Raw genomic sequence first — 12,298 nt, 5'->3', positions numbered from 1 at the left:
GGAGGCTGAGGTGGGAGGATCACTTGAGGCCAGAAGTTTGAGACCAGCCTGGCCAACATGGCGAAACTCCATCTCTATATTTAAATAGAAAGAAAAAAAAGATCCTTCTGGGCACCTGGCAGGTGGGGTGGAGGTGGGCCTGTTCTGTCTTGGCCTGTGGGAAGCCCCCTTCCCTCTCCGAGTGCCAATACCCCAGGGACATCCTTCTCCTTGTTTGTCATCCTCCTGCTCCTATACCTGACCCTTTGGGGTCTGAGTTTGTGGGTGACCTGGGCCCTGACCCCGCTCCCCACCCTGCAGAGCCTGCGGCATCCCGGGATCGTGAACCTGGAGTGCATGTTCGAGACGCCTGAGAAAGTGTTTGTGGTGATGGAGAAGCTGCATGGGGACATGTTGGAGATGATCCTGTCCAGTGAGAAGGGCCGGCTGCCTGAGCGCCTCACCAAGTTCCTCATCACCCAGGTGCGTCTGCCCTGCCCGCTGCCACCCGCCCCTCCCCATCAGGTGTCGGCTTGGAGAGGCCCTGTATGCCTAGGGGGTCAAGCAGACACTTGCGGGAGTCACAATAGCAGATAACAGAAACCATAATCAGGCTGGGCGCAGTGGCTCACACCCGTAATCCCAGCACTTTGGGAGGCCCACGAGGTCAGGAGATCGAAACCATCCTGGCTAACATGGTGAAACCCTGTCTCTACTAGAAATACAAAAAATTAGTCGGGCATGGTGGCAGGCGCCTGTAGTCCCAGCTACTCGGGAGGCTGAGGCAGGAGAATGGTGTGAACCTGGGAGATGGAGCTTGCAGTGAGCCGAGATCGCACCACTGCACTCCAGCCTGGGCGACAGAGCAAGACTCCATCTCAAGAAAAAAAAAAAAAAAAAAAGGAACCATAATTGTACAGAAGTAATAATAACCATAATAGAAAAAATAAGCCGGGCATGGTAGCACGTGTCTGTGGTCTCGGCTACTCAGGAGGCTGAGGCAGGAGGATCACTTGATCCCAGGAGTTCTGTGCTGATCAGGTGTCCTCATTAAGTTTGGCATCCATGTGGTGACCTCCCAGGAGTAGGGGACCACCAGGTTGCAAAGCAGCCCAGGTTGGAAATGGAGCAGGTCAAAGCTCTCGTGCTGATCAGTAGTGGGATCACATCTGTGAAGAGGCATTGCACTCCAGCCTGGGCAACATAGTGAGACCCCGCCTCTGAAAAGAAAGAAAGAAAAAAGAAAAATAATAATGACAATAACAATTAAAAATAATAAAGAGTATGCCAGGCGCGGTGGCTCACGCCTGTAATCCCAACACTTTGGGAGGCCAAGGCGGGTGGATCACCTGAGGTCAGGAGTTTGAGACCAGCCTGGCCAACATGGTGAAACCCTGTCTCTACTAAAAATACAAAAATTAGCTGAGCATGGTGGCAGGCACCTGTAATCATAGCTACTCGGGAGGCTGAGGCAGGAGAATCCCTTGAGCCCAGGAGGCGGAGGTTACAGTGAGCTGAGATCGTGCCATTGTACTCCAGCCTGGGGGACAAGAGTGAAACTTCGTCTCAAAAAAAAAAAAATAATAATAATAATAAAGAGTAATCATAATAATAGAAAAAAAATAGACTAGCAGTAATGATAGCTATTTTTATTATAAAAAATAAATGATCAGTCAGGCTCCCTGGACCTGACTTGACTCATCTAGAAAAAAGGGGAGTCAGGCATGGTGGGGTACACCTGTAATCCCAGCTACTCAGGAAGCTAAGGCCAGAGGATTGCTTGAGCCCAGGAGTTTGAGCCAGCCTGGGCAACATAGCAAGAGCCCATCTCAAAAACAGGCTGGCTCATGCCCGTAATCCCAGTGCTTTGGGAGGCCCAGGCAAGAGGACTGCTTGAAGCCAGGAGTTGGAGACCAGCCTAGGCGACATAGTGAGATCCCACCTCTACAAAAAGAAAAAAAAAAAATAGAAAACCTAGCTGGATGTGGTGCCTGGTAGCACATGTCTGTAGTCCTAGCTGCTTGGGAGGAAGGGAGTGGAGAGGCTCTCTTGAACCTAGGTGGTTGAGGCTGCAGTGAGCTATGACCGTGCCACTGCACTCCAGCCTGGGTGACAGAGCAAGACCCTGTCTCAAAACCAAACAATAGAAAAAAGGGGCAAGCAGCCCTTTTTCTCTCATTCATTCATTCAGTTGGTCAACAAACACTCCCTAGTCCCTGCTCTGTGCTTGGTCCCTTGCTGGGCAGTGTTGAGGACACAGGGATGACCAATACAGCCCCATTCTTAGACAGTGATAGCTCAGGTGAGCAGGGCTAGGACAAGGGAGGCTGATAATGGTGATGATAAATAATGTGGTCACTAACATTTATTGAGCACTTACTATGTGCCAAGCACTCTTCAAACTCATTTAATCTTCATAGTAACCTGTGCAGTAGGTGCTATTATTATCAATCCTCTTTTATGGTTGAAGAAACTGAGGGTCAGAGACATCAAATATCTTGTCCAGGGTCACATAACTGGTGGGATTTGAATCTAGGATCTTTGCTTTTAACTAGTGATGTCAAACTCATTTGTGTTATATTCAAACAGATTTTCCTTGTGTGCCTGTGCTTTTTGTTTGTTTTTTTGAGACAGGGTCTCGCTCCGTCACCCGAGCTGGAGTGCAGTGGTACAATCATGGCTCACTGCAGCCTTGACCTCCCGGGTTCGAGCAATTCTCCTGCCTCAGCCTCCTGAGTAGCTGAGACAACAGGCATCAGCCATCACACCCGGCTAATTTTTATAAAGACATTTTTATAAAGACTTGCTATGTTGCCCAGGCTGGTCTTCAACTCCTGGGCTCAAGTGATCCTCCTGACTCGGCCTCAGCCTCGCAAAGTTCTGGGATTACAGGCGTGAGCCACTGTGCCCGGCCTCTGTTCTGCATTTCTTTTTTTTTGGTGGAGGTGCACATTAGATTCTTATCACTTATATTGTTCAATGGTTTTATCCCAGTGTTTGCCTCTTTATTTTATATTTAGTTTTTATTTGCCATAGGGTTTTATTTATTTTATTTTTTATTTTTTTTTGAGACGGAGTCTTGCTCTATTGCCCAGGCTGGAGTGCAGTGGCACCATCTCGGCTCACTGCAAGCTCCGCCTCCCAGGTTCACACCATTCTCCTACCTCAGCCTCCCAAGTAGCTGGGACTACAGGTGCCCACCACCACGCCCGGCTAATTTTTTGTATTTTCAGTAGAGACAGGGTCTCACTGTGTTAACCAGGATGGTCTCGATCTCCTGACCTCGTGATCCACCCGCCTCGGCCTCCCAAAGTGCTGGGATTACAGGTGTGAGCCACTGCGCCTGGCCTATTTTATTTTTTTTTTTGAGACAGGGTCTCATTTTGTCACCCAGGCTGGAGTGCAGTGGTGTAATCATAGTTCACTGCAGCCTCAAACTCCTAGGCTGAAGCGATTCTCCTATCTCAGCCTCCTGAGTTAACTGGAACCACAGGCATGAGCCACCACGTCCAGCTAATTTTTTTTTTTTTTTTTTTTAATGTTTTTGTAGAGACAAGGTCTCGCCGTGTTGCCCAGGCTGGTCTTGAACTCCTGGGCTCGAGCGATCCTCCCATCTCAGTCTCCTGAGTTAGCTGGAACCACAGGCATGAGCCATTACACCTGGCTAATTTTTTTTTATGTTTTTGTAGAGACAGGGTCTTGCCATGTTGGGTCTCGAACTCCTGGGCTTAAGTGGTCCTCTTGCTGCAGCCTCCCAAAGTTCTGGGTTACAGGCATGAGCCACTGCGTCCAGCCGGACATAGAGTGGAACTTTTACGATGTTAAATATCCCCTTTTGTGGTTTCTGTGTTTCACATCCTCCCTAGAAAGGCTTCCCTCTGGTGGGTGCCTTGCCTTCTTCTGAGACATCTCTGTGGGTCTCAGAGCCATCGTTGCTGTGTTTCCTTTACCCTGGCCCAGCACCCTTATCCTCTCAGGCAGTGTGCCTGTGTTTGTCAGGCTGGCTTATGGGGTGGGGACAGAAACCCACTGATGTACCCTCATCCAGACTTTATTATTTATTTATTTTTGAGACAGAGTCTCGCTTTGTTGCCCAGGCTGGAGTGCAGTGACACCATCTCAGCTCACTGCACCCTCTGCCTCCTGGGTTCAGGCGATTCTCCTACCTCAGCCTCCCGAGTAGCTGGGATTATAGGTGTGTGCCACCATGCCTGGCTAATTTTTGTAATTTTAGTAGAGATGGGGTTTCATCATGTTGCCCAGGCCAGCCTCAAACTCCTGACCTCAAGTCATCTGCCTGCCTCAGCCTCCTGAAGTGCTGGGATTACAGGCATGAGCCATCGTGCCCAGCCACATCCAGACTTCAGGTGTGGAAAGGAATCATGGTTCTCACAGGTGGCTGCTTTCAGCAGCTGAGGGGGTTTCTCTTTCTGGCCTTCATCTCTTCCTCTCTTTTTGCCTGCTCGCTCTTCTTTCTCTCTGCAGATTTCTGCTTTCTGGGCTCTTGCCTGCCCCACACCTAAGCCCTGTGCTAAGCCTTTTACCTCCTGAGCTTATGTAGGCCTCACCACCATCCTAGGAGGTAGGTATTGTTATAAACCTCATTTTATAGATGAGGAAACTGAGGCTCAGGGAGATAGCAGTCTCCCTCGAGGTCACAGCCAAGTAGCTTTCCAGCCAAGATTTGAGTCTGGATCTATCTAGCTTCCAACCTGCCCTCTTTCTTTTCTTTTTTTTTTTTTGTTTTTGAGACGAAGTCTCACTCTGTCACCCAGGCTGGAGTGCAATAGTACAGTCTCAGCTCACTGCAACCTCTGCCTCCCAGGTTCAAACGATTGTCCCACCTCAGCCTCCTGAGTAGCTGGGACTACAGGCGCGTCCCAGCACACCGGGCTAATTTTTGTATTTTTAGTAGAGACGGGGTTTCACTATGTTGGCCAGGCTAGTCTTGAACTTCTGACCTCGTGATCCACCTGCCTCGGCCTCCCAAAATGCTGGGATTACAGGCGTGAGCCACCATATCCGGCCAATGGTTTTTTTTTTTTTTGAGATGGAGTCTCGCTCTGTTGCCCAGGCTGGAGTGCAGTGGCGCTATCTCAGTTCACTGCAACCTCTGCCTCCCAGGTTCAAATGATTCTCCTGCCTCAGCCTCCTGAGTAGCTGGGAACACAGGCACACGCCACCATTCCTGGCTGATTTTTGTATTTTTAGTAGAGATGGGGTTTCACCATGTCGATCAGGCTGGTCTTGAACTTTTGATCTCGTGATCTGCCCGCCTCAGCCTCCCAAAGTGCTGGGATTACAGGCGTAAGCCACCGTGCCCGGCCTAACCTGCCCTCTTTGTTCACATGAACTGGGAGAAAATCAACTGACAAAATCTGGAAATGGGCGGGGCGAGGTGGCTCACACCTGTCATCCTAGAACTTTGGGAGGCCAAGGCAGATGGATCACCTGAGGTCAGGAGTTTTGAGACCAGCCTGGCCAACATGGTGAAATCCCATCTCTACTAATAATACAAAAATTAGCCAGGTGTGGTGGCATTCACCTGTAATCCCAGCTACTGGGGAGGCTGAGGCACAAGAATTGCTTGAACCTGGGAGGCGGAATTTGTGGTGAGCCGAGGTCATGCCGTTGCACTCCAGCGTGGGCAACAGAGTGAGACTCCATCTCAAAAAAACAATCTGGAGATGACATATACAACACATGCATCTTTCCAGCTTGGTCTCCCAGTCTGTAGAATGAGGAGGTTGGTCAGGCATGGTGGGTCGTGCCTATTATCTCAAGGTTTGGGTAGCTGAGGTGGGAAGATCATTTGAGGCCAGGAGTTTAAGACCAGCCTGGGCAACATAGCGAGATGCCATCTCTACAAAAAAATTTTTTTAAAAAAGAAAACAATCAGAATAAACACAAGTATTTAAACTCTGAGACAGATACACAAGTATTTAAACTCCGAGACAGATAATAATTGCAGTCGTACAACACTCTATGCTTCTGGTGTACTTGGCATTTTGAGTTACAGAGAATCAAGAAATATGATTCTCACAGATGAATGGTTACAAATGGTAATTTTTTTTTTTCAATCAGCTCACCTTATCATACGAACAGATACAGCAGGAGAAGCTTTATTTAAGAGACACAAACAAATATATTTACCAACAAGCCATCACAAAAATAATAACTAATAACAACAACAGTAACAGCTAACATACAGTGGTTAGCTATCCTAAGCGTTTTACATGCGTCTTTAGATATGCTTTAAACCTTATAGCAACCTGTAAGGTCGGTACTCTTTTTTTTTCTGAGATGGCATCTCGCTCTGTCGCCCAGGCTGGAGTGCAATGGCGCGATGTCGACTCACTGCAACCTCCACCTCTCCAGTTCAAGCGATTTTCCTGCCTCAGCCTCCCGAGTAGCTGGGACTACAGGCGCCCACCACCACGCCTAATTTTTGTATTTTTAATAGAGGCAGGGTTTTGCTATGTTGGCCAGGATGATGTCTAACTCCTGACCTCAGGTGATCCACCTGCCTCAGCCTTCCAAAGTGCTGAGATTACAGGCATGAGTCACCATGCCCAGCCAAAGTTTTTTGTAAGGATGAAAAATATTTTTTTAAAAAATGGAATCAGGCTGGGCACAGTGGCTCACGCCTATAATCCCAGCACTTTGGGAGGCCAAGGTTGGTGGATCACGAGGTCAGGAGTTCAAGACCAGCCTGACCAACATGATGAAACCCCGTCTCTACTAAAAATACAAAAATTAGCCGGGCATGGTGGTGTGTGCCTGTAATCCCAGCTGCTCAGGAGGCTGAGGCAGGAGAATCAGGAGGCCTTCTCAAAAAAAAAAAAAAAAAAAAAAGGAATCAAAGCCCGACATGGTGGCGGTGGCACATGCCTGTAGTCCTAGCTTTTTGGGAGACTGAGGCTGGAGGATCACTTAACCCCAGGAGTTTGAGGCTGTAGTGAATGATACTGCACTTCAGCCTGGGTGACAGAGGGAGACTCCATCTCTTAAAAAAAAAAATGGGTGAGATGGGGTGGCTCACGCCTGTTATCCAAGCACTTTGGGAGGCTGAGGTGGGTGGATCACTTGAGTGCAGGAGTTTGAGACCAGCCTGGGCAACATGGTGAGACACTGTCTCTACAAATACAAAAATTAGTCAGGTGTGATGGTGTGTGCCTATAATCCCAGTTACTAGGGAGGTTGAGGTGGGAGGATGGATTTAGCCTGGGAGGTTGAGGTGCAGTGAGCTGTGATCCCGCCTCTGTGCTCCGGCCTGAGTGACAGAGCAAGACTCTGTCTCAAAAAAAAAAAAAAAAAATAGAATCACATAGTTGGATCTTGGAAATGCCTGCTCTCTGAGTAGCATTCAGGAGTTTACCACATGCTAGAAGATCTTGGGGTCTTCACAGCCCCTCTCATCTAGCCCAGACTTTCTAGTTTACATTTAACTCTTATCTCTCAAGTGTAAATGGTTCTATGATTCTGAGATTCTTTGGTGCTCCAGTGCCTCCTGTTTCCCTGGCTGGGGTGTCTGCAGGGGTGTGTAGGAAGGCATGGATGGGGCCAGGCGCAGTGGCTCACTCACGCCTGTAATCCCAGCATTTTGGGAGGCCGAGGTGGGTGGATCACTTGAGGCCGGGAGTTTGAGACCAGCCTGGTCAACATAGTGAAACCCTGTCTCTACTAAAAATAAAAGAAAAAATTATCAGGGCAAGTCTGGGCCCGGTGGCTCACGCCTGTAATCCCAGCACTTTGGGAGGCCAAGGTGGGGGAATCACGAGGTCAGGAGTTTGAGACCAGCCTGGCCAACATGGTGAAACCCCATCTCTACTAAAAATAGAAAAAATTAGCTGGGCATAGTGGCCAGCGCCTGTAATCCCAGCTACTCGGGAGGCTGAGGCAGGAGAATCACTTGAGCCCTGGAGGTAGAGGTTGCAGTGAGCCGAGATTGTGCCACTGCACTCCAGCCCAGGCGACAGAGTGAGACTCTGCCTCAAAAAGAAAAAAAAAAATTAGCTGGGCGTGGTGGTGCAAGCCTGTAGTCCCAGCTACTTGGGAGGCTGAGGCAGGAGAATCACTTGAACCCAGGAGGTAGGGGTTGCAGTGAGCTGAGATCATGCCACTGCACTTCCAGCCTGGGCTACAGAGCGAGACTCTGTCTCAAAAAAAAAAAAAAAAGGTATGGATGGGTTTGGAGGGCTGGCTGCTGAGGTTGGGATTTGGCTGAGTACCTATCTACCTTTCTTACTGGGCCCATCTGCTCCCCTCAGATCCTGGTGGCTTTGAGACACCTTCACTTCAAGAACATTGTCCACTGTGACTTGAAACCAGAAAACGTGTTGCTGGCATCAGCGGACCCATTTCCTCAGGTCAGTTATGTCCCCTCCTGATTTGGGGAAATCCAGGCAACACTGATGGCCAGGGTGGGGGTGGGGAAGGGGATTATACTAATCAAGATGTGGGGGCGAGGCACAGTGGCTCTTGCCTGTAATCAGCATTTTGAGAGGCTGAGGCAGGAGGATCATTTGAGCCCAAGAGTTTGAGACCAGCCTGGGCAACATAGCGAGACCTCATCTATACAAAAAATGAAAAAAAAAAATAGCCGGGAATGGTGGCGTGCGCCTATAGTCCTAGCTGCTTAGGAGGCTGAGATGGGAGGATTGCTTGAGCCCAGGAGTTGGTGGCTGCAGTGAGCTATGATTGTGCCACTGCACTCCAGCCTGAATAACAGAGTGAGAGCTGTCTCTTAAAAAAAAAAAAAAAAAAAAAAAGACTGGGTGCGGTGGCTCATGCCTGTAATCCCAGCACTTTGGGAGGCCGAGGCGGGCAGATCACGAGGTCAGGAGATCGAGACCATCCTGGCTAACACGGTGAAACCCCTTCTCTACTAAAAATACAAAAAAATTAGCGGGGCGTGGTGGTGTGCGCCTGTAGTCCCAGCTACTTGGGAGGCTGAGTTAGGAGAATGGCATGAACCCGGGAGGCGGAGCTTGCAGTTAGCCGAGATCACACCACTGCACTCCAGCCTGGGTGACAGAGCGAGAGAGCGAGACTCAGTCTCAAAAAAAAAAAAAAAAAAAAAAAAAAAAAAAAATATATATATATATATATATATATATAGTTTATCCCAACATATAGCACTTTATTCAACATGTAGTCAACATAAAAATTATTAAGGCCAGGGGAGGTGGCTCATGCCTATAATCCCAGCACTTTGGGAGGCCAAGATGGGAAGACGGCTTGAGACCAGGAGTTCAAGTCTGAAGTGAGCTATGATTGTGCCACTGCACTCCAGCTGGGGTGACAGAGCAAGAACCTGTCTCTTAAAAAAGAAACAAAACTCAATGAAATATTCTGCTTGTTTTTCATACTATGTCTTCAAAATCTGGTGTGTATAACAGTTGGGGAAATAGATTGACATGCCCAAGTTGTTCCAAACATATTTAAAAGTTTTCTGGTTGGGCGCAGCGGCTCATGCCTGTAATCCCAGCACTCTGGGAGGCTGAGGCGGGCAGATCACTTGAGGTCTGGAGTTGGATACCAGTCTGGCTAACATGGCGAAACCCCGTCTCTACTAAAAATACAAAAATTAGCTGGGCATGGTGGCGGGAACCTGTAATCCCAGGTTCTCAGGAGGCTGAGGCAGGAGAATTGCTTGAACCCAGGAGGGTGAAGGTTGCGGTGAGCCGAGATCACACCACTGCACTCCAGCCTGGACGACAGACCAAGACTCGTCTCAAAAAAATAATAATAAAATAAAAATTTAAAAAAAGATCCATAGGAAAGCATAGATCTTGGAAAAGAGAAAGAGCTATAAGATCTGTAGAAAGGGCAGAGTACCTCAGGAAAGGATGGCTGTCACATTGAGATTCAGCTCAGGGGTTGGGGCGCGGCTGGTTTCAAAGGTGACAGAGGCTTCAGGCTTCAAGGATTTGGGACTCTATCCTGCAAGCAACAGTGAGCCAAGGAAGGGTTTTGAACAGGGAAGGGACAGTACATGAACAGAGCTGGGAACCAAGGCTGAGAGGTAGGCAGCAGAGCAAGACCTTGAACCCAGGTCTTGCTGGCTCCAAAGCCTGTCCATGACCTTAGACTGCAGCCATTAACAGTGAGGGAATGGGGCCAGGTGTGGTGTCACATGCCTGTAATCCCAGCACTTTGGGAGGCTGAGGCAGCAGGAACACCTGAGGTCAGGAGTTTGGGACCAGCCTGGCTGATGCGGTGAAATGTCGTCTCTACTAAAAATACAAAAATTAGCCAGGCATGGTGGCGGGTCCCTGTGATCCCAGCTATTCAGGAGGCTGAGGCAGGAGAATTGCTTGAACCCAGGAGGCAGAGGTTGCAGTGAGCCAAGATCACGCTACTGCACTCCAGCCTGGGCGACAGAGCGAGACTCCGTCTCAAAAAAAATAAAACAATGAAGGAAAGGTAGGCATACACCATACTGTCTGCCGGCTACCGCAGTCAGCACCCACTCCTACCTAATCCCCAGGAAAGCCTGAGAGGAGGCTGCTATCAACAACCCCCCAATACAGATGACAAAATCAAGGCCTGGAGAAATTAGGTCCTTGACCTGAGATCATCGAGGCTCATTCTGTGCTAGACACTGCTCCTAACACGTTGCATATATTTCTCTTTCAGTCTAAACAAGCACCCTTTAAGGTAGGGACTATTAAGATCTCCATTATGTTTCATGTTTTTTTTGTTTGTTTTTTGAGACGGAGTCTCGCTGTGTCACCCAGGCTGGAGTGCAGTGGTGTGATCTCGGCTCACTGCAACCTCTGCCTCCCAGGTTCAGGCGATTCTCCTGCCTCAGCCTCCTGAGTAGCTGGGACCGCAGGCGTGTGCTAATTTTTGTATTTTTAGTAGAGATGGGGTTTCATCGTGTTGGCCAGGCTGGTCTCGAACTCCTGACCTCAAATGATCCATCTTCCTTGGCCTCCCAAAGTGCTGAGATTGCAGGCGTGAGCCACCACGCCCCAATCATGTATATTTTGAGGCTATTTTTAAAAATCTGCATTATTCAAAAGAGGAAACAGCGACCCATTGGAGGTGGCAGAGGTATAGCAGCAGCTAGCATTTATTGTGCACCAACTGAATGCCAAATATTGTCCTGTGGGCTTTGGATGGTTTAATTCACTAACCATCATGGCAGTCCTCTGAGATAGGTGCTCTTCTGCTCTTCTTCCTATAGATGGGGAAACTGAGGCACAGAGGGGGGAAGTCACCTGCCCAGGGTTGCTCAGCTAGTGAGCCGAGGAGCCTGGATTCAAACCAGCATCCAGCTTTCTCTGGAATACCATGGAGGGTGGTGTGGTGGGGATGCTGGGGCGGGTGCGGCTCCATCACCTGGTGGAGCCTCCATCCCTTGCCCTCTGCAGGTGAAGCTGTGTGACTTCGGCTTTGCTCGCATCATCGGCGAGAAGTCGTTCCGCCGCTCAGTGGTGGGCACGCCGGCCTACCTGGCGCCCGAGGTGCTGCTCAACCAGGGCTACAACCGCTCGCTGGACATGTGGTCAGTGGGCGTGATCATGTACGTCAGCCTCAGCGGCACCTTCCCTTTCAACGAGGATGAGGACATCAATGACCAGATCCAGAACGCCGCCTTCATGTACCCGGCCAGCCCCTGGAGCCACATCTCAGCTGGAGGTGCCTGGGGCCCGCCTACCCCATGGGCGGGTGGGTTGTGGGGTGGGGCTGGAGAAGTGGGCGGAGCCATGAGAGGGGGGTGGACCCGGAAACAGCCTGGCACCTTGGGGGTGGAGCCCAGTGCTGGGGCGGGCCTACTGGAGGGGTGTGGCCACAGGAGGAGCCGTCCTGTAAAAGGTGGGCTGGGACTCAGGTCTAGACTAGGTTACTTGGGCTGGAAACCAAGTGCCCCAGAAGCGCTGAGGACACTTGGAACCTTAGGGGGGCTGAGTGAGACTTGGCTTGTCTAGGGTGGGACCAGGAAAGGGACTGGACTTGAGGGTGCCAAAGGGCTGCGGTGACCAGGAGAAGGGGCTGAGCCTCCCAAGGCATTGTCTGGGACCTGGAGCCTTTGGGTTTACGACCCCAAAAGGGTCAGCCTTGCAAAAAGGAGGCACCAGTGGGTAGGGTTGAGAAACAAGGGCATGGCTACTTTGCTGTGTACTGGGGCCGTGACTTGGGTGAAGATGGGCCTGAAGCCTGGGGTAGGTTCAGTGACCAAGGGAGCCAGTCTAGGGACATGGCCGTGGAGGGTTTCCGAAAAGGTCCAGGAACAGGGCTGACCCTGAGTCCTGGAAGCTGGGAGTGGATGGGAGTGGGGAGGAGAAGGGAGCCAGGACTGAGGCAGACA

General features: G+C 50.0%; 1 protein-coding gene across 6 annotated transcripts in view; it reads left to right on the top strand.

The window, feature by feature from the left end:
* The window catches only part of PRKD2 (protein kinase D2), a 44,708-nt gene that overhangs the window by 29,002 nt on the left and 3,408 nt on the right, over window positions 1-12,298 (top strand). For all 6 annotated transcript variants that reach the window (XM_055104306.3, XM_063600425.1, XM_034945996.3 and 3 more), the window contains 3 exons: window positions 301-462; window positions 8,250-8,348; window positions 11,361-11,628. In XM_055104306.3, the coding sequence (XP_054960281.2) occupies window positions 301-462; window positions 8,250-8,348; window positions 11,361-11,628 (529 nt within the window). The remainder of the gene's footprint in view (window positions 1-300; window positions 463-8,249; window positions 8,349-11,360; window positions 11,629-12,298) is intronic.

This window comes from Pan paniscus, chromosome 20 (genome assembly GCF_029289425.2).
Source record: "Pan paniscus chromosome 20, NHGRI_mPanPan1-v2.0_pri, whole genome shotgun sequence".
Taxonomy (NCBI): Eukaryota; Metazoa; Chordata; class Mammalia; order Primates; family Hominidae; genus Pan; species Pan paniscus.
This window is presented reverse-complemented; position numbering and strand designations above follow the sequence as displayed.